Genomic DNA, 21,952 nt, shown 5'->3' with positions numbered 1-21,952 from the left:
AAATACCTCAGGGGCTTTACAATGCATTTCCTTTTAAGGACCGGTCTCCTGAAGTTCACTACTCTGCCAACAAAGCAGTGTCCCAGCTCCATTTAAAAAATCATTTTGGGGAACCATGGCTTGCCTACGATTTCTATACATGAGCTGAGGCACATTCTGATGCATAGTTCAGCAAGGACTGAATGCAAAACACAAATGAAAGTTCGCATTTAGGCAGGTTTTAAGCAGGCAAACAAAAAAGCACCTATTACAGCTAATGGGGGGGAACTCCCTGTTTATTTTTAATAAAAGCTATTAAAGTACATAGGTGAACTTTGTGATTTTCTTTTTAGCACAAAGGAAACACATTTGGCCCTCCACAGAGAGCAAGACATCAACAACAGGCTAGATGGGGCAGGAATGCCAGCAACCATTAGCATTTTAAAACACAGGCACTAATAACCCTATGATCAGTGAAAATTAGATGATGTTTTAAAGTGAAATCAACAGAAAGAATTTGAAGAGTAGTGACTATAGGATTTGTTGTGGTGGTCTTAACCTACAGTTAGAGAAATTGTAATGCTGTTTAGCAACTGGAATAAGATTTGGGAAATATTTAAGCAGGATGCAGAGTGCAGTAAATGAGTCTCCTCAATATACAGGCTTAATTAAATCTGATAATATGGTCCACCACTGAGTTCTGCCTGAGATCAGACTTCTTGGTAATGCAGTCATAGAATCAATTCCTTAGTGAATTTAGACAGATGATCTTAGAAATAATTTTTACTGCCCTGCTAACTACCATTTAAAACATCTTTTATGCTTCCAGATTCCCCCAATACAAGATAAATATTGAGAGAGGTTACAGTTGGCAGTTCCAAAGTGTTTGTAGGGCAGGGACTCCGCTTAATCCCATGCGTTGCACCAAGTTACTCATATGCATTTGTACTCATAAAACAAAAAATCCTGTAAGCTTTAATTCTAAAGTTACATTAACCTATAACACAGAAAATCACGCGTTCTTTTCTATAAAATATCTGATTACTTGGTTTAGTATTTGAATACGACATTCCCTTGCCAACTCACAGGTCACAGGCCTCTTCAAGGTACTCAGTACTAGAAATGCTGCTGTTTCTCCTTTAAGACATTTTGCCTCACCAGATACAGCTCCTCCAGTCCATTCCTCCTTCATTTTGATGAATTTCTGATAACTTTTGGTATGACCCAAATCATTATCATTTAGAAACCACCAAATCAAATGGTGCAGAGGCTCTGATTTGCATGTTAGAGGCTTAAAATCCCCTTTCCTTTCCCAAATGTGCTCATTGTCTTGTGAAAACCCTGGGAAGGAGCTTTTTTTTTTTTTTCCCTTGTAATTCCCCTGTGGAAAGCTCAGTCAACTCCATGTGGTCATCCTCTCTGCCTCCCCTTCCACCACATCCCTTGACGTGACCTCTCCTCACAGTGCAGCATAGCAGGGAGCCACTTCTTGTTTGGGGTGCTTAGAACAGCTGATGTACTCTCTGCATTGCTCGTACACAGAAAGAGGCAGAAAGGGAAGGGGTTTGCCAACGCCCATGCTCAAAGGCTAGACTCACCCGAAGCTGTACCTCCCCAGTTGAGGCACTGCCATGGGGAACACAAGAAAAAGTAAACCAAAGAGCACTCTTAAAAAAACAGGGAAATTGAGACACTAGAGCCTTCAGCAGGTGCCGGGAGAAGAAGACAGCATGTTCTCACCTGCATTGAAAGAATTTTTTGCATTCTTCCTTGACTAGTCTTGATTTTAGCCTTTCTTCATCCCATGTAACAACAGCCGTCCAAACTTGTCTGAGTGAAAGGGCAGAGTCACCCTAAGTGCCCTCTCAGACTTACTTTATCACTATGGGCTGTGGAATAGCAGTTAGGATGTTTGCATGCTGCATGCTAGGGCCACATACACTGCACAGCTATGGTGGGATTTTTATTTCTAGATCGTTCTTGACTATTGAATTTCTGTTCCTTGCTATTCCTACGAAATTTTTAAATGGGAAAAAAAAATACTTTCTTTACACTGCTGTGTAGAAAATAATAATCATCTAATACTAAGCAGAACTAATCTCAGTATCAGTTTGTTGCAATGGGCTGTGCTTGAGATGAACCCCAAAGATCACTCGGAATATGCTGTGGATGCTAAATGTAGTCGGCAACTTGCTGGGTGAGAAGGATGGTTATCAGAAACAAAGAGACTGTTACACTAACACTGTGGAGGCTGCACTGACTTCTTATTTGCTTCCAGATGCAGGTAAGACGGCTGATACCGACTCATAAAGCCCCATTTACTTCGGTACTGCCCGAGTGTGGTCTATCTGCCTGGTGGTACAGACCAGAGGGGTGCTCTTGCAAATAATCTTCGGATCCAAGCAACTGAGATCCTTCTTGTGGAGACTTCCCAAGCCTAGATTTAGTATTCTCCATTGAAATGCCATAATCGGAGTCTGTAGACCACATAGGGACCATAACTCAGCCTTTATAGGTCTGATTTAGTGATAGAGTAAAGAAAGTGCCTTTACTGAAGCTGTTTATATTTGCTCAGGTAGCAGTCTAACATTTTCCAGGATTGCATATGCAAATGTTTACCTAATATTTCATTTGAGTAAAACAGAAAACTGAACAGCTTGGAGATAAAATTTTAGTCTGACTGCTCAAAATTATTTGGTTTTCCAAAGAAAAAAAAACACTTTACTATAAAATAAAAATGATGAGAAAACGGTGATTTTGATAACTGTTCAAAGTCTTAGCCTGTCATGCTGGTATTGGCTGGGATAAAGTTAACTTTTGTTTTCAGCTGGTATGGGGCTATGCTTTGGATTTGTGCTGAAAAACAGTGTCAATAACACAAAGATGATTTAGTTATTGCTGAGCAGTGCTTACATAGAGATAAGGCCTTCTCTGCTGCTCACATCACTCCACCAGTGTCCAGGCTGGGAGTGCAACAGAAGACAGGAGGGGGCACAGCCAGGACAGCTGACCCCAAAGGACCAAAGGGACATCCCAGACCATGTGACATCACGCTCAGCGTACAAAGCTGGGGGAAGAAGAAAGAATGGGGAGCCGCTCAGTCACGGCATTTGTCTTCCCAAGTAACCACTATTCTTGATGGAGCTCTGATTTTCTGGAGATGGCTGAACAGCTGCCTGCTGAGGGAAAGTGCTGAACGAATTCCCTGTTTTGCTTTGCTTACGTGTGCGGCTTTTGCTTTAGCTATTAAAATGTCTTTATCTCAACCCACAACTTTTCTCATTTTTACTCCTCCAATTCTCCCTTCCATCCCACCGGGAGGGACTGAGCAAGCAGCTGTGTGGTGCTTAGCTGCCAGCTGGGGTTAAACCACAACAGTCTTTTCTGGGGCTCAAAACGTTTGAGATAACGTCAGATTTTATTGGAATGTGCTAGATCAAATTTATAGTTGTTATTGCTGTGTAGCTATTAATTGACAGACTCCTGCGCTTGCCATAGGGCTTGCTTCCCTTACTGTATATTAGAGTCTAGTGCTCATTAGTGGCTGCTTTTTGCTTTCACTGCTGTAGTGCTGTACTGCTTATCATCTGACTCTGCTGTGCCTGGGAACATTTTGATAACAGCAATGGCAACGCGCCTGGGCTGGCAGATGGCCAGAGCATCGCTGCTGTTTCTGTGCTGTTGTACTGGACAAGCAGGAACCCCAGTACAAGCTTGAGTTGAAGGTACTGTGACCTGTGGATCAGTTCACGCAGGAACAGGACACCCCAAAGCCTCCGTGGTTGTGAATAAGTCTACACCAAAGCAGGCAGGTCTCAAAGCATCTGTGGCCACGTTTATGTCTGTGTCACAGCAAGTATATCTCTGAAAGAATTGTGGCCCAAGGATAAATCCATGCTGCAGAAAGTACACATTTAAGCATCTATGTCTGTGCATGAATTCATGCTGGAGCACCTCAAAGTGTGTGGCCATGGATAAGCCCACAATAGAGCAGGTACACCGTTATAAGGACAGCAGCCATGGGTAAGGTCATACTGGAGCAGGTATATTTCTGAAAGCATTGTGGCCCATGGAGAACACCATGCTGGAACGCTTGTACCTCAAAGTGACTGTGGCTGTGGATAAGCCTATGCCACAACAGGTATATCCCTGGAGAGGCAGTGGCTCGTAGATAAGGTCAACTTGAGCAGGTACACCCCTAAGGCACTACACTGTGTGGGTAAGTCCAAGCCAGAGCAGGGGCATGGAGTTCATTGCAATGTTAAACCTCATGGTCTGGTTCAAAGGGATCAGAGATGGAGACGGTAGTGGAAAAACCTTCAAATTGTTGTAACCCATTATTTGAATTGCATGTTATAAGAATTAGTACAGGCAGAAACCACTTGAACCAAGGGTGGACAAGCAGTGCAAGTGCAGCAGTGACCCGACCGGAGCTGGCTTTCGTGCCCAGTAACTCCATGCAACACACTACCTCTCCTGTCCTGAGCGACCACCGTAACAGACGGAGCTCAGCATCATGAATTAAATTAACTCAATGGACATTTTGTGGACATCTGTGCACATTTTACAGATATTTCATAGGGGTGCTCCACAAACTAAGGGAATGATGTCTGCATATTATATCAAAGGCTGGGAAGGGTGGTGGTGGTTAATGAGGTTGTATTGGATAGTGTGGTAGCTGAGCATGACATAAATGGTATGGAATAAGGGGTGGAGAATGTGCTGGTCTTGGCTGGGATACAGGTAAGTTTCTTCATAGTAGCTGGTATGGGGCTATGGTTTGGATTTGTGCTGAAAAACAGTGTCAATAACACAGAAATCATTTAGTTATCGCTGAGCAGTCCTTACATAGAGATAAGGCCTTCTCTGCTGCTCACATCACCAGTGTCCAGGCTGGGAGTGCACAAGAAGCCAGGAGGGGGCACAGCCAGGACAGCTGACCCTAACTGACCAAAGGGACATCCCAGACCATGTGACATCGTGCTCAGCATATAAAGCTGGGGCAAGAAGGAAGGGGGGTACATTGGGAGTCATGGTGTTTATCTTCTCAAGTAACCATTACACTTGATGTAGCCTGGCTTTTCTGGAGATGGCTGAACATCTGCCTGCTAAGGGGAAGTGCTGAATGGATTCCTTCTTTTGCTTTACTTATCTTTATCTTAAAACCCATGAGTTTTCTCACTTTTATTCTTCCAATTATCTCCTGCATGCCAGCAGATGGAGCAAGTGAGTGGCTGGGCAGTATTGAGATGCCACCTGGCATTAAAATACAGTAGCAGTTCATTCAAAGCATGAATGCAGATAGGACACTGTCAAGTTTTCCAGCATGCTCAGGGAAGACCTAATCTGCCAAAATCTCCAATGACTGCTTCCTAGACGGATCAGTTTAGGATCAGTACTCCTTCCTCCTTCTTCCTGAGCTGGTAACTGGTTTTGATGTGAAGAATCATACTGCCACTTTGGAAATTCTGTTCCTTTGGCGTACTGACTCAGTCTTCCTCCCTCTGCAATCACTACATGAGTCCACCTTAGAGAGTACCCTTCCTACTTCTCCCTTCAGGCTTCTGTGAACATTTCCCCTGCTTTGCTCTTTCTCTTCTCCCACTTATCTGTAGAGAATCTTACCTGAAAAAAATTATTCAGCTAGCAATTTGTCGAGACTGTTTCTTAGATCTGCTTATCCTCTCCAGACCATTGCCCTCCTGTCCAAACGAGTACCTCAGCCTGTCCCTCTGACACTTCCTTACCAGTGCAGACCCTTCAGTTCAAGATCAATACAGCAAGAATTAAACTCTTAATAATTCCTCCCTGAGTGCTCACTCCACATTATTTGCTCAATAACACTGGACTGCACCATCATCTTTCCTGTCCTTCAGGTTCATAATTTAGACGTCATTTCTGTCTGTGGAACTCTCTTTTGAGCTATATCTAAATCTTGTAGATTTTTATCCTGGACAATATCTAAAGCTTTCCCCATCCATCCACAAAGTCTGAACTCATCCCATTCTCAGCATTTCAGTCACCACAGTGCATCACTACCTGGTTTTCCTTTTGGCCTGTTCTGTAAACTTGTCCTATGCATGTCTATTCAAAATGCCTAAAAGATCCCTTTTCTGCCCAGCATTTTAACCTTCAAGATTTCTGTTGAACTCTTTCTGCCTCTCCCTTCTGTCCTCTTCCTTCATTTATTAACTCAATCAAGCATAAGCTACTTCTGTTCTTGTGGCAGATCAGTCACAGTCTGTCTCTCCCCCTGCGTTGAAAATGCTGACTTTAAGCTTTAGCAATTATTGATTTAAATCTTTCTTCATTTGCCTGCTCAACTCAAAGAAACATCTTTGCCGTGCTGTTTCCCAAGTTGCCCCCTGTGCTTGTGATGGGCTCTGAGAAAACATCTCCAGAGTTACCCTTGTCTGGCTTTTTACCACTCTGAAGTTTTCTGCTTTGATGTAGTGCCCACAAAACGGTGTCAAAGTGCACTGCCAAGACCACTGCTTCACATGCTGGCTCTCCTCCTCCTTTGTACTCCCTTTTCTACTTGTACTCACCAGTTGTTTCTTGCCAGGCTCTTTGGGGTGATCATGAATAGGGCACCTACGCCCTAAGATAAAACAAAACAATTACTACCAATGTTTATTGCAAATCCCACAAAGGTTGTGGTTCTCCTCCCCTGCAGTCCTCTTAAACTTTGCTCTCTAAAACAAAGGTGAGATAAGCATGCTCATCTGCTCAGAAGTCCTGGAAATCTAGTGCCTATTAGTGATCATGGGATAGATTCAGAAGAGGCAGAGAGATTATGCATTAGTGTCTCCTCCGTAAGCAAAACAGGTGAGCAAAATGACAATATTCATTATGAAATATTGAACTAAAAACCTGACGCTGGAAAATACTTATTAAAAAGCCTCTGTACATTAACCTTACCAGTACAACTGAACAGGGGACCACACACAGTAGGTGGACGGGCAAAGAACAGAAGGCAGTTGACCGGGCCCAGGCTCCCCTGCGTTCCCTTAACTACTGCTGCAGTAATTTGTTTTTCTACTTCATAGTTCCATCTCCTCCTGCTTGTTTGATGTCATAAAAATCCAGCAACTGTAGCAGTTTGCACAATGCATGTTATAGCCTTGCATTAGTGTACCACAAATTCAGCATTCTGGATTCAGTCATGACTCAGATTGGAGGAGAAAACAGCTTGGGATGGCACAAGCCCTTGATTAAAGCTTTAGGGCCAAATCAACAACAGCTGAGGATCCAGCCCATATGGCCCGAGATTTTTAGCTGTGTAAAGGCTGCAGGAATGGGCCCAAATAGCTTTGGTAATTAGCAAATACAGTATAAAATAGATGAAAAGTCTTTGGCAGGGAATGCATATTGAGTAACATTCGAAAATTATTCATAGCATATTAGTATATTTCTTCAGAGATAAAACTCAATGGCATAAAAATAATTTGGGAGGGGCAACCATACTTTCTGACATGACTGTCACCAGGCAATCAATTTGTTGGACCAATCAGTATTTTAGTTACCTTACGTCAATGCAATGAAGGGCAGAGGTGATCTAACACCTGGGACCTGACCCTACAAGCTGTTCTGCCTCTGCAGAAGCACCCTTACCTCTGGTGGGAACTCTTTAATCAAGGTGCCTCCCTGTGTGCAGAGAGCTACCTACCATTCTTGGGCAGGTGTTGCAGGCCACCCTGCACCCCTCAGTGGCTTGGTAACCCAAGGGGACCCCAAACAACACCCAGGGATGTCCATGAAAGCAGGAATGAGCCTGCTGCTACTTTCATTCACCAATTATCACACCAGGTACAGCAATAAACAATAATACGGTGATTAATCACTCTGGTGTAGTCGTAAGAGTTACTTTTGCAGATTATGGTAAGCAGCATGCACTGTGGAATAAATAATTTTTCATGCAAACTCTGAGGAATGGCATGTTATAAAATCACTCCTGATAAAAATCTAATGAAAATGTAAAACATCTCAGTGCAGTCTCCTGGGTAGAGTCAAGATCATATTAAACTCTCAAGAGACAATGGTCAGGGATTCCAATGAGAATCAAGAGACAGTTTTCCCAGGATGAGCTTGTTAACCTGATATAAAGATATGATATTGATTTGATGGCTTTGTCTCTTCTGCCATTTCCTCTGTGAAGCCTATTTTTAATTTAATCATCTTCCATTAATTTATTTAAAGGCTTTATTAATCAAAAGAAAATCTTTTTTTTTTTCTTTTAAAAAAAACCAGAGGTTGTTGAAGTGTTGAGAGTATAATCCATCACACAGAGTGTCACAAGCAGCACAGGTTTGTTGTCATTATGTTTGTACAAGTTTTTCAAGAATAGTAACAAATAAAGTCACTCTCCCATTCTGTTTTCAAGTTCCCTGTGACCTGCTTTTAAAGATTTTGAAATCGGCTCTCTTAGGCATCATAATCTAGCAATCTCAGGACACATGTCAATGACAGTTACCACTTTAAAATCTTCATTAGGATTTACCTGCTGGTGGTTTTATGAAAGGTGGTGGAATTAATGGGACAATAATAGGTACATTCCCGTGATCCTTCGACCCTGCTGGTGAGTCTGAAAGTCCATTTCCTGTGGCAAGCCCTGGGTAGCCTGGGTTTATATTGTACGGTGAAATAACACTGTCCTCAGGTAATTTTGGTTTTGGCAAAGAATTTTCTGCAAAACACAAAGAACACATTGTACAGTATGACAAATATAATTCTTTAATGCCCCTACATACTTTCACCACCCTGCTCATTAAATTACTTCCCCTAATATGAGTGCAGAACTACCCCCAGATATTTCCCCTTTTAAAAAAAGTGATACTTTCCAGTATTCTTCAGAAATTATCCTTTTTTTTTCTTTTTTTTAAAGGGTGGGATTATTTTGTCACACATATCCCTAGTATGTCTGATTTAATTAATGATAACCTATTCCTGTCCTTCACTTCTACTGTTTGCATGGTGATCACGCTCAGTGTACTGTGACTTCACCAATAGAAGAAGCATAAACTGAAAAATAAAAGAATTCCTATTTCTCTCTCAATTCTATGATAATAGTAATGGAAAGGATTTAAAGAAAGGAACAAAATATTGAAATTACAGCAAAGTGTGCATGAAATTGTGACAGTTATTATTCTAGTTCATTAATCCCAAATCACCTCAGGATTGTTGTAGAAATTTCTCTAATGCACTTCAGTTAGCTATAGGACAGGACTTAATTCTCACTATTCTCTCTCCTCCCATCTCTCAGCAAAAGAAACACACTTCTTTTCCCCTCCCACAGACTGCACACATGAAAAATTTCCACCTGGCACAGGTATTAAACATCTTTGTTTAGTATATAAAACGTGATTTTTAACATGTGTCTATAAAGAAAAGCATGTCACAAATTTCATCGGGCATAGACTGGAGCCACAAATCACTCAATAAAAGATCTATATTTATTAAAACATAGATAAATTAATTGCAATACTATACAGGAACAAGTTTCTTCAAAGGTGGCCTAATGACATAGCATTTTCAATGAAAAATAAATATTGATCACCAGTGTCACTACAGAACTAACAAGCTGCAAACGTTCAATTCTGACATGATTAGATTGTTTCACCTTACCTCTAATTTTTTCCACCTTTTTTCCAGGCACCTCTCCATCAGAACTGGTCTCTCTGGTTATCAGTACTCATTGCAACATTCACTGAATACAGTGCTGCTGCTGGCCATCAGAAAAAAATTCCAAACACTGCTGGCCACAAATGCAGTGAAAAGTGGCAGTCCAAGAGTGTCAAAGCTGCTGCAATTTCCTCTCTTTACTTCACCTTGGAGGAACCCTCATCCGATAAGTCAAGACGCAGCATTTCTCTGCTCTTATCTTCACTCTGATCACAAGTTCCTACCCATTTACTGCAGCTGAGGAGTCAGAAGGCAGTAACTGAATGGCTGAACAAAAAGACTGGATCCTATCCTTCACATTTTGAATTATCTCATACTACAGTACACAAAGATCCAGCACTGTCTCAAATAAATTCCAGTCCTGGAGAACTTTTACAGTACTTGCAGTAGACGGTACAGTACAAACATCCCTGAGGAGCCTTTTGTGAACATTAACACTGATTCCCATGTGTTGTGAATATTCCAGCTCAAAATCTTTCAGCATTTTAAAAAGCCATAGGCCAAAAAGCTTTAGTTTTGAAAGCAAAAGGGTTCCTTAAAGCCACACAGCTAGAAAAGCACTCTCGCTTTTTTCCAGTTGTGAGTGGTTTGTTGGTACCACAGGTACACAACTTTCAACTGACTCACAAAAGGTATTTTTTGTGAAGACAGACTAGTAAGTGTCTACTAACAGCTATTTTGTTAAGTGATTTTCCTCGTACCCTACTGGCTTCCTCATACAACAAGGCACTTGCCGACATCTTTATTTAAACCAACTACAAAGCAAGCAGCAGAACGCACTTCCCAGCCCGTGCCAATTCAGACAGGTTGAGATATTAATCCTTCTTTGCGTGAACACAGAAACATTAAGTCTCATTACCTTTGAGAACAGAAATGTGTTGGCGGCTTTCCCCGTCTGCTGAGTAGTTCCTGAATTCAATATCTTCTCCATCTTTCAATTCAACCTTATCATAACCATACCAGCCAAGGAGCTCATTCATAGTGTTTTCTGCAAAGTTCTGAAAGAGAAAAATTACCTACTTATTTATGTAATCAATAACCATTTGGAAGGAAGGGAGGACTGCATAAATCGAACCGTATCTCTGCTACATGAGAAAGTGTCAGTTTTGGCCCACCTCCTCAAAGACGAATGCTCGTTTCATAAGTCAAGTGCATAAAGTGCAATGCATTTAAATCTCCGACTGGCACATGTAATTATGACAGAGACTCATACGTCCGTAATTTAAAGAAAATGAAAAGGAGAGTTATTTATGACTTTTGCTCTGGCACTCAATGTCAGAAATATTTTAACATACATTTGTCACACAAACTTGTCTGTGTTGCCATAAAATATTTAAGACTGCAGCAAGAGAATAACAGAAAACTAGGATTTTTTTCAACTAGCAGTTAATCAATCTTACTGCGCTCAAATCTTTTCAGTTGGAGCAGGTCACTAACACAATTACAGTTCCTTGAGGTGCCCATGAACCAAATCAAATAAAATCACAGCGAGGATGTTTTTCTTCAGAGTTATAAGCCCTCACATAGTCAAGCCACTTAAAAACTCTTCACCATGAAAGCATTTTACCATAATGTTTCCGATAAACATCTCTTCCATTTGTTCAAGAAAACCTCTCTCAGTTATGTCATATTTATTTTCAAACCGATTTCCAAGCAGCTGTGTGGTTACATTTTGTGTTTGTATGGAAAGGCAAAATATGGAACATGACTGTTATAACTCTCAAATTCTACTGAAAACACATCCTCTAGGTCATACGGCAAAAATAGTTCTGTTGAAAATGCTCATTATTGGGCCAGGAGATTTAGTGGAGCAGGTAAAGAAAGCTGCAGCCAGGCAACAAAGCTTTCTGAAACCAAATAGTGACATAGAGCTGTAGGGCTTATGGATGTAGGAAACTACTGAAGGAAACCACTTAATGAATTATTGTGATGGTAAAGATCAGTTTAAAGTAACAAGACAAATATAAAATGAAATGGAAAAGCCACACACAAAGCCTTTTGATTTGTCTCCATGTTTTTTTATTATCACTCCTTTAAAACAAATTCCAAAACTCATTTTTGCTGTAAGATCTTGACTTCTAAAATAATGTTCCTAACAAGCACCATCTCCTGGGACTCTGGCTAGCAGCAAAGGAATAAAGAGAATATGACACCAATTCAAAACAAATGGTACATGTCAAATTTGCAGGTTGCTAGATTTTGTCTAATAACTGCTCTAGCTCAGTTTTTGAGTGGGAGCAAGTCTAATGATAGAACACAGCAACTCTCCAATCATTTAAATACATAAATAAAATTAATCAGTTGATAATTGCTTCTGAATTCAAAGCTACCGCAGACACTCTGGCCCAGAACATCAGAGAGCTGAACTGCTCCCAGCACATTCATCACACCAGATTGCACAGGTCTTCCTGTCACTCACGGAGTGCCGTAAAGTAGCTATAAGTAATAATAAACACAACCAATTTGTACTCTTCCAGAGAATCATCTTTGCAACTGTACTACAAATGCACATATCAGGGGAAAAAAAAAAACAACAAAAAAACAACACAACAAAAAACCCTCAAAAAAACCCAAACAAAAATAAAAAAAAAAAAACAGAGCAGAACCCTGGAGTATCAATTTCCCTGTTTTTCTGCCCTTTCATTTTCACTTGACGTCCTGCTGGAAGTGTCCATTCTGAAGCTGTCCCATGCAGCCCCAAATTGCTGGAAAACATAGCATGATTCCACCTTTACCTCTAGTATCAGCAGCGTTAAGTACCACAGCCCGTTATCTCTGAACTACATCACCACTGCAGCCCGCACCAAGCACAATGCAGTGTAATGAGGCTAACACCTACACTCATTTCTAAAGTATATATTTAAACTCTCATTTGAATGACCCAGTGTCGTTTTAAATACCAGTAAAACTGGGAAATTTTTCTAAAGTTTTTTGGGGTTTTTTTAACCTTTTAGAAAGCTTCTTCCTTAGTGCTGGAAGTCCCAACGCGCCAACCCAAGGGAATCCAACAAAATGACCCGGTGACAACAAATGAAACCTCAGCACTGCAGCTCAGCCAGAATAACCTGACAGGGTTCCTAGAGGCCCAAAGGCAAGTTCTGCCAGCTTCCCTTGCTTTGCTAGATTTCAGCTATAGAGAAGCAGCTTTAGAGACTAATTGAGCAAGGTAGAGACCAATTGACTTGAACCCCATGCAAGCAAATTACCTGAGTAGCTCTAAATATGCCTCCTGTAGATGCTTTGTGTTTTATTTGCACTGTTGATCAACTTCAGCAATGAGTAATTTCTAATTACTTGTCAAGGTATATGTAAGCAAGTCTAAATATATGATCATTTTTCCCCAAAAATTCATACATGTGTATGTGTCCTCAGAATCCAGTCAAAGTGACAGTTGGGTTTGTAATGGCACAAAATTTAAGTACCTTTCAAGCCTCATTTTACCATCCCTGATGAGTGATGCACAAAAATGAACAGTCATAATGACAAAAAATATATTTGATTTTGAAATTACTCATAATAGAGAATCGATTCTCTAAAAAAAAAAAAAATTACCAGGGTCTTTGCTATTAGCTTCAATAAGAGTAGAATGAGGTGACATATTAGCAGTAAAAAAAGTAAGCATCTTTTTAACACCATGCATTCTCAACAAGGATATTGGGATAAAAAACAAGCCATTCTCTTTCATAATTTATCTCACTTCTTACAATGATGGTGATCACTCCTCATGCTATTCTCTCAGTAGCCAGAGCACTATTACACAGCACTTTGCACACAGCAAGCAGAGAGGATGATCCCATCCTTAGCAAGCTGACAATCAAAGCTGAGAAATGCTTTCTTCTACACTAACCCTCTCACAGAGATGGGTATCCACAGAACTACGACATCACCTCCCCTTGGACTCCTAAAATACCTCTTTACACTGATGTCTAACACCCTGTCAGTCTAGATGACGGTTGCACAGCTCACGTGCTTCCTGAAGCCACTGCCCTGAAGCTGACCACAATTATTTCTTTGTTTCCATGTATTCTCCCTTCTTTCAATTTCAATGGTAGATCCAGTCTACAGGGATACAAGATATGGCTAAAAGACAGGATATGTAAAGACCAGCCTGGTGGCAACTGTCAAAATACGAACAATGAGATGAAACAATTTTTCTCTATATGAACGTGGGGGCTGGGTGAAGCCCAGTTCTCAATTAAGTTAAGGAAAGGAAGCAAGCCAATTAATACGTAACTTGTACATGCAGAGCAGAAGCTCACTGCACAAGCACAAGCTTCAACGGCTTAGTGGAAAGAAGGATGATGATTATAACCACGGTGCTTGAGAAAAGCAAGAATGTGGGACCTGATGTTGGAGCAGGAGAACAGAAGTGACAAAGCAGGCTAGAGAGGAACCTGATGAACTGAGAGATGATGGAGCTACCCAGGGAGAAGCAGATGTGAAGACAAGTGAGGATGACCAGATGAAGGATGTGCAAGAAGGTGTAATTCCAAGCTTTTGCAGGAACAGAACAGTAGAGACACTGAGCTAGTCCATGCTTACTTTCAGACTCATTCTCCAAAAGGATGTGGAGGGTCTGCAGGATGGTGGCTGCCACACTGAACCCACAGCTCTACCAGAGGACTGGGATGACATGAAAGACTAGCGCACCAGAGAAAACCTTGTCCACCATCAATAAAATTCCAAATCAGCAATCACACTGCTAAGCTGGGATTCTTGAGACCAGAGTGAATCCCACTGAATCCAAAGAGAGGTGAGTCCTGCAGAGGTCTATGGATTTCATCATGAAATCACAGCACCAAAGCCAAATTCACCCTGCTGGGGGGACAATGCTCAGTCTCCTGCAGGGGAACCAGGAGACTGAGTCCTGGTACCACTTACAGTATACGGGCCAGCATCGGAGCTGAGAAGACAAGCACAGAAATCCTGCCCCATGTTCTTCTGTGCTCACACCGACATGCCACGCTCAGCCTTTTGTGCATGCACGAAGCAGCTAGGCTCCCAGGGCTGCAGGGGAAACACCACTAACCTCTCGAGCCACCAGCCCACCTAGGTAGTCAGTTAACATCCTCCTGGAGCCACATCTCCTGCAATTCTCCAGCTGACAGTGCAGGTGTGCAGCCATGCACCATCGCAGCTGCCTAACTCCCAGGGCATTGACTATGGCTGCAGCACAACTACTTCATCCCTGCCACAGAAACTGGCCTCAAAATGCTCCAGTGGCCCCAACCACACAACACCACCAAAGATAGATGGCAATTCTTTTTTTGCCCCCTTCTAAGTCGCAAACCACTTATCACCACTGCAGGGCAGTGTGTGATTTGCACGTTTTAACTCTGGGATCTCTCTATTCTTGTACTATACAGAAATATCCTCCCGCCTAGAAGAGTCAGGATAACTAACTATTATACTCTTAAGTATTTTAACTTGAATTTGCTCTCCATTCACGGGAAAGCTGAAGAAGAATGTGTTGACTCGCCAGACTGTGGTTTCTTTCCTTTGTAAGACTAACTTATATGCTAGGCAGTAAAAATGTAATCACGTTTATTCCCGCTTTAAGATTCATTTCATCGTAACAACACACCTATAGCTTGATTTTTTACATTGCAATGCACCATTTTCCCAAATCTTCACTAATTAATACATCCCAAAGCTAAGTCACACTTCTCTTTCCATCTTAGATCTCTTGCCCTTCCTTCTCTACGAATCTTATTCACAGGGAGCAAAGCCTGGCTTCACCAAATGGCAAACACGGAGGCGGGAAACACAGGGGAGAATGAGTCTGTCAGACTCATTTTCTTCTAGGTTTTACTGACGAATGTTTATTTCAGATCTGGGAGGAAACACCATGGCTCCATTCCATTTCCTTGCCTGCATAACCCACCCAGTGCAGAGCCCCACAAATACACTTTTCGCCTTCATTGCATCAAGGAAATAAAAATGTTTCTATAGCCACAACACGAATTTGAATTTTTTTTTAACTGCCCTCACTTTCTTTGCTTATTTATGTTGTTGCCATATTGAACTTAATGGTCAGAGCTTTATGCTATCAGAAAGCAAAATTTCTTGATGCTTTTATTTCCTTTGTCCTTCCACACATGCATTTGGTTCTGTAATACCCACCTAATTTGAATAAGCACTATTACTATGATGCACAGGCAGGTGAGGCTCCCTGCGCAGACAACACAACTCCCTTTTGCAGCCATCCCACAGAACTCCTTCCATGCAGACTACAGACTCCACACACACACAGCATTTGATCTCCTGAAACAGTACGATTGATAAACTCTGTCTGCTTTTACTCTTTCCCAAAGACATTTTTGCTTTTCAGGAAAGAAGGGAGGAGTTTCCTTGGAATTTTCTGAGTGCTCCAAGCAACCTGGCTCACTCCAGGCACAGCGCTAGTACGCCTACTTCACTGCTTTCTTCCTCCTGACAGTACTAGTTCTCAATACCAAATGGGGAATATTAAAACACTAAACTGAAAGATCTTCTGATGAGTTTACTATTGAACTATAACAGATGGGGATGTCTTAAGCTCTAGGCATCGGGAACAAAGCCCAATTTTAGATACAGATTAGTTATTGAGAATATTTATAGATAGTAAACTCCTCGGGCATATGAAGCTGCCCTGCAAAAGTACTGCATAAAGTAATAATTGCTCATCTTTCAACTGACAGGCACATGCAGATACATTTTCCTTCTTGTTCAGGAGAACTTCCCAGGCAACCCAGTACTGGATTAACTTCACAATGTTGCAGAGCACCCAGCTGCTCCTCCTGAGCAGCACTGCTGCCTGGCAGCAGGACAGCAAACCAGGAGGGATGGATGGGGAAGAGGAGGGATGGATGGGGAAACCATCACTGCGCCTTGACAAGTGCTTTCATCAGTTAAACTGTCAAAAATATTTTAATCTTAAAATACTATTGGGTTCCCTGACCACAACAGCTTTGGATCTGTTAGGGGTTCTGTTATTCACCAGCGAGTGGCACTGCACTGAATGAGGGATACAGTGCCACCTCTGGAAATAAAAACGGAAAGTATCATCTGAAGGAGAAAGGGGGTCAAAAGAAAACAATAATTAGGGAAAAGAAAGAGAAACTGTGAAGGTCACAGCAAAACAAAACAGTTCCTCCTGAATATATTTTTCATTGAAATGTAATATCGGAAAACTGTGCAGAACCATGTACTTTTTGCACACAACATTGTATCAAATTAAAACTTGTTATAACCACGATGTACATTAAGTTAGCGATAACAAAAATGTAACTTCATATCTGGCATAAGGGAAGAGCAAGCAACCTGAATATCCATTCAGTCCCTTTAAATTCAAGCTGTGAAACTACTGCTGGAATACACCAAACCAAGCAGTTAGGTGTTGTGATCCTCCTCGAGTAAATATCTGGCTGTATCACACAGCAAATCTTGAAGGAAGTCTCTGTGATGAGGTAATTTTATTGCTCATTCATAGTGCCCTGCATTTGCTGTACTTAAAATAGACACTTGTACCAATGGCCTTTTTATTACCCGAAGGGGGAAAAAAAAAAAATCACATATACACCAGTCCTTTTTCTTTCTGCTAGCAAAGGGAGGCAATTTGATCCAACGTGGGCTGAAACCTGAGTAGGTCACTGTACACCATGATAAAATTCCCTAATCCCTGAGCCAAATTTCCCCGAGGGGGCCCTCCTTCTTCTCCTTCACTTTCCAAGCTGACTTTTCCATTCCCTCTCTCGTCTTTTCCTCCCCTTCATCTCTTTCATTTCCCCTACCTTAAAGCCTTGATATCTGATCTGCTGCTGATACTCGGGTTACAGTTTTTACAGCTTAGGCTGTCTATTGCTGTATACATTCCTTTCTTTCTGCTCTGCCGTGATTACTTACCAGAGCTTATTTTACACTGGTCCAGATGAAAGCAGTTCAGATGAAGGAAAACAGTCAGCCTGTTTGAACATTACAGATATGAACCTACACAAGGGCACATTGTGCTCCCTCTGTCATTTCGTTGCAAACATTTCGCACAGTGTAACCAATTTGTTGCATTATTGCATTCCCCAGGTTTATGAAGAACAGTAAAGAAAATGAGCAAATGAACACCATGGAATTTTAGCTTTCTCAACCAGACAAAAATTCAAACTGCCCCTCAATTCCTGCCCCCCCACCCCTCCTTCTTGGATGATAGCAGCCAACTATCCTACTAAAAATGTATAGCCCATATAGCATAGTTTACATTGAATGGTGGCCTATGTCTTGTGAAAGGGTCTGCCATTAGCTCTCTCACTCTTGACCAGAAATCACATCGGTTCAAAATGCCGTTTCTATGTGCCTTTAATTTTCAAGTCAGCCAAAATCGACGTTTCTAACCTTAAGCAGCTACCCGTAATTAAGAAAGAGAAACCCTCTACATGCAGGTTAACACCAGAGCTTAATACCAAAGCATTAGTTTAAAATTGTGTAATTTTCCTCCTTCACACAATGTTGTTTTTGTTTCTTCCTCACCCTTTCAAACAAACATCTGTTATACTGTAGAAGAACAACTATCTCCCAAACCGCTGAGTGCGCCTGCAGCCAAAGTAAACAAAACAAACCCAGAGGATCCAGCACAGTCAGCCTTTATATCCAGCCAGGATAACATTTCTCATGTTTTGATTAAAATTAGCTAATTTGTAATTCTAGAACCTATGAAACTTAAAAGCTGCAATCCATATAGATGGCATTAGGCAATGCTCTCAGGGGCCAATGCTCGGTACGATAGACCTTTGCAGCCCTCAAAACTATGTGGGGTTACAATGAGCAGAAACTCTCACTCTTCAATGCCTGCACCAAGCCCTCTCCAAAAATAGGATGTGTCATATATCTCGCAAAGAATAATACCATTCCTCGGGACTTGGAACTAGTACAGTTTGTTTCCCCAAGAGATGCACCAACACGTTATTGTGTTCATTCCCCCAATACTACTCCTGTCCACATTTCCAGCTAATGTGCACGCAGCACCGTGCTCACTTTGCAGGCAGCAGGAGCAGGAACGCCTGCCTTATGCAGGAAAGGGCACCTAACCGAAATTAGTGGTGTGCAAAACAGGGAAGAGAGGAGGGGATTGTGCATTCCCATTTAATTTTACATGGGGAAATCAATGCTACACAAAGCAAAGGTATTTTCACCAGGCATCATGCATATTTACATGCCCGCCTATATAGTATACATACTATGGGAACGTGTGACATTTTCCAGGCAGCCCTCCACTTACAATCAGCCTTTTAATAAATGACATATTCAAATTAAACGTCAGCAGTTTTCTCTCAGAACCAGACTATGCCATTTTAGTCACTTTATCCGCGTATTAAACAACAGCAGCAACAACAAGTTCAGCTGAAGTCTCGTAATGCCTCGTTCCCAACTTCGGGGAATTAGAAACGTAAGACAGACACGGAACATACGTGAAAAACAAAAATAAAATGGGGCCGGTCAAGCCTGGAGCAGCGACCTAACATAAAAGAAGTCCTGAAATAAGGTTGTGGTGCGATCGCTGCCATCGCAACATCTGGAGCGGGCGCCTCCAGTGCCGCCTCCGGAGCACAGCTGGGCTGGCACCGCTTCCTATCAGGCAGGACAGCTCTGGGCACGACAAATGCTCTTCCCTGGAAAGCAGCCCTCGGCCGGGCAGGCACCGCTGACAACTGCGAGGAGCTGGGAGAGAGGGAGAGGAGAGAGAGGGACAGACAAGGGGGCTCCGGTGCCACAACGATGCGCGGCTCGGAGCGTAACGGTGCACTTTGACAATTTAATCACACAGCTGCGGCTGGCTTGGGGGAAAAAGGAGAGAAATGCAGCGCTTAAAAGAGGTCCCTTTCTTTCCTAACTTTAGGGATTCCCAGATACCTGACGGGTATAGAAAGGGGAAAAAAATGAAACCCCAAACAGCTCATCACCGGCACCCGGGGAGCTCGAAAGCCCAGCGAGGGAGAGAAGGGGGTATATATATATATATATATATATAAAGATAAAAAATAAATCAAAGCTGTTCAATGAACAGGATTTGTAGCCTGTGAATTCGTCTCTGTTTTCAGCCCAGGAGGCGGAGTTGAGACACATTCAGTGCATCCTACAAAAAAAAAAAAAAATGACAAGAGATCCTTTCTTATTCCATTTCCAGGCGGGGAGGCGGGGGGGGACCCCGCTCCCTCCCCACCGCGGGCACCCACCTTCATCTCCTCGTTGATCTCCCGCTTCACCGGGTGAGCGGGCTTCCTGCTCCTTTTATTTTCGGGAGGTCTCCCTTCTTTCTCCATTTCTGCCATTTTTTGCGCCTACTTGGTGGTGGAGATGAAATGGCTGCTGGTGCGGTGGGGGGGCCGGGCGGGGGGCGGCGGCTCTCAGCGGCGGAGCGCCCGGGGGGAGCGCGGCGGCGGCGGGGGTCGCGGCTGCCCCGGCGAATCAGCCATCCCCTGCCTCGCCGCCCGCCTGCACGGGAGCGGGGCGGGCGGGGAGCGAGCCGGCCCCGCGCCTGCTGCGGCGCCGCTGCCGGGGGGGAAGCGGGGGACGGGCCGGCACCGCGCCGGGCGGGGCTTGGGCCGGCACCGAATCGGCCGCCGCGGCTCCGCCATGGGAGATGGAGCGGGGAGGGGGGGGGGCGGGGGGCGGGCGGGGCGAGGGGAGGGGGCGGTGCGAGGCCGGGGAGGGGGGAGGGAGACGGGGTGTCCCTGCGGGGGATATTGGGGGGTGTCCCCGCCGGGATTGGGGAATGGAGGGGGGAATGCGTGTCGCCTGCCGCCGCTGGGGTTGGAGAATGGGGAGTGGGGAATGGAGGGGGAGTGTGTGTCCCGCTGTTGGGATTAGGGAATGGGGGGGGGGGGAATTGTGTCCCCCGCCGCTGCTGGGATTGGGGAATGAGGGGGGCTTGTCTCCCCCGCCGGGATTGGGGAATGAGGGGTGGAGGAGAGTGTCCCCACCGCTGGGACTGGGGAATGGGCCGGTCCCCGCGCCCCCGCCGGGAATGGGGAATCGGGGGGGTTGTGTCCCCCACTGCTGGGATTGGGAAATTGGAGGGAGAATTGTATCCCCCGCCGGGATTAGGGAATGGAGGGGGAAATGTTTGCCCCCCCGCCACCGCTGGGATTGGGGAATGGAGGGGAGGGGAAGAAGTGTGTCCCTCGCCGGTGCTGGGATTGGGCAGTGGGAGGGGGAATTGTGTCCCCCGCTGCCGCTGGGAATGGGAAATGGGGGGGGGGGGGGGATTGCGTACCCCGCCGCTGGGACTGGGGAATGTGACGGGGGGATGTCCCCCGCCGGGATTGGGGAATAGGAGTTGAGGAGGAGTATGTCCCCCGCCGCTGGGATTGGGGAATGGGGGAGGCGTGTGTCCCTGCTCCCGCTGGGACTGAGGAATTGGGGGGGGAGGGGGGCGACTGTGTCCGCCGCCACCGGCATTGGGGAATGGGGTTGTCGGGGTGCAGCCGCCGTGCCCCCCTTATTCTCGCCCCCAGCACCCGCCTCGTCCCGTGCCCGCCGCTTTGGCGTTTGGTGACTCCTGTTTTTCTCTTTATGGGAGGTGAGGATGAATGGTTTGGTGGGACGGGACGCGCTTCAGCAAGGAGGTGCTGGATTACAGCACACACCGTGGGGGATACATTGATTATTCCTGGGTTGTGCTTTCCCGCTTCCTGGCAGTCCCTAATTGCTCAATACAGCACGGTACGGGGGTGTCCCTTGTTCCATTAGTCAAAATTGTAATCGTACCGGGCTTCTCATTCGTTATGACTGTGGTACACCTTAAAAAAAGGCCTTTAAAAAAAAAAAAAAAAAAAGAAAAAGAAAACAACCCGCGGTTGAAAGATAAACTGAGTTCCATGTGGGTATGACTGGCTCCCCATAAAAATCTCTGTTTAGCCTGTCAAAGATAAGTTCGGTTTGCGTGCAACAATGTCTAATTTACATTCTCTGTTTCTGAAGCTTTAAATCACTGACATTTTTCAGTATGAAAAGTTGAGCGCAAATCCTTCTCTCGTTTCATGACTAAAATGAGCCTGGCTTGCCTCCTTCAGATGGCAGAGCCATTAGAGACACGGAGCACATTTTCCTCAGTGACACTGAAAATAGGAACAACCTGTGATTTTGCATAGTCTTAGCTGTTAGAGCAAGGAACATTAGAAGGTGAGATAGCAACCAGATCTCACTCTGTAAAATCCTAGAGCCCGTTGTGAAATGAAGGTGCTGCCACTCCCCTCACTGCCTGAAAGAATCAGGCAGATGTTGGAGAAAAACACATTTGATCGTTCATTTTCACAGAACAACA

At 43.8% G+C, this 21,952-nt stretch overlaps 1 protein-coding gene across 3 annotated transcripts in view; it reads right to left on the bottom strand.

The window, feature by feature from the left end:
- SOBP (sine oculis binding protein homolog) overlaps positions 1-20,172 on the bottom strand; it is a 122,709-nt gene extending 102,537 nt beyond the window's left edge. The window contains exons 1-3 of one of the 3 annotated variants that reach the window (XM_054061596.1): positions 19,863-20,172; positions 10,520-10,658; positions 8,480-8,665 (exon numbers count right to left, since the gene is read on the bottom strand). In XM_054061596.1, the coding sequence (XP_053917571.1) occupies positions 8,480-8,665; positions 10,520-10,658; positions 19,863-19,958 (421 nt within the window). In that variant the 5' untranslated portion in view covers positions 19,959-20,172. Of the gene's footprint in view, positions 1-8,479; positions 8,666-10,519; positions 10,659-17,544; positions 17,799-19,862 lie in introns of those variants that run through there. The other 2 variants (XM_054061595.1, XM_054061597.1) reach the window with 2 other exon arrangements.
- Positions 20,173-21,952: the final 1,780 nt, after the last annotated feature.

The sequence above is a fragment of the Cuculus canorus genome, chromosome 3 (assembly GCF_017976375.1).
Source record: "Cuculus canorus isolate bCucCan1 chromosome 3, bCucCan1.pri, whole genome shotgun sequence".
NCBI classification, from domain to species: domain Eukaryota; kingdom Metazoa; phylum Chordata; class Aves; order Cuculiformes; family Cuculidae; genus Cuculus; species Cuculus canorus.
The sequence above is the reverse complement of the archived record's forward strand: the minus strand, read 5'-3'. Positions and strand labels throughout refer to the sequence as shown.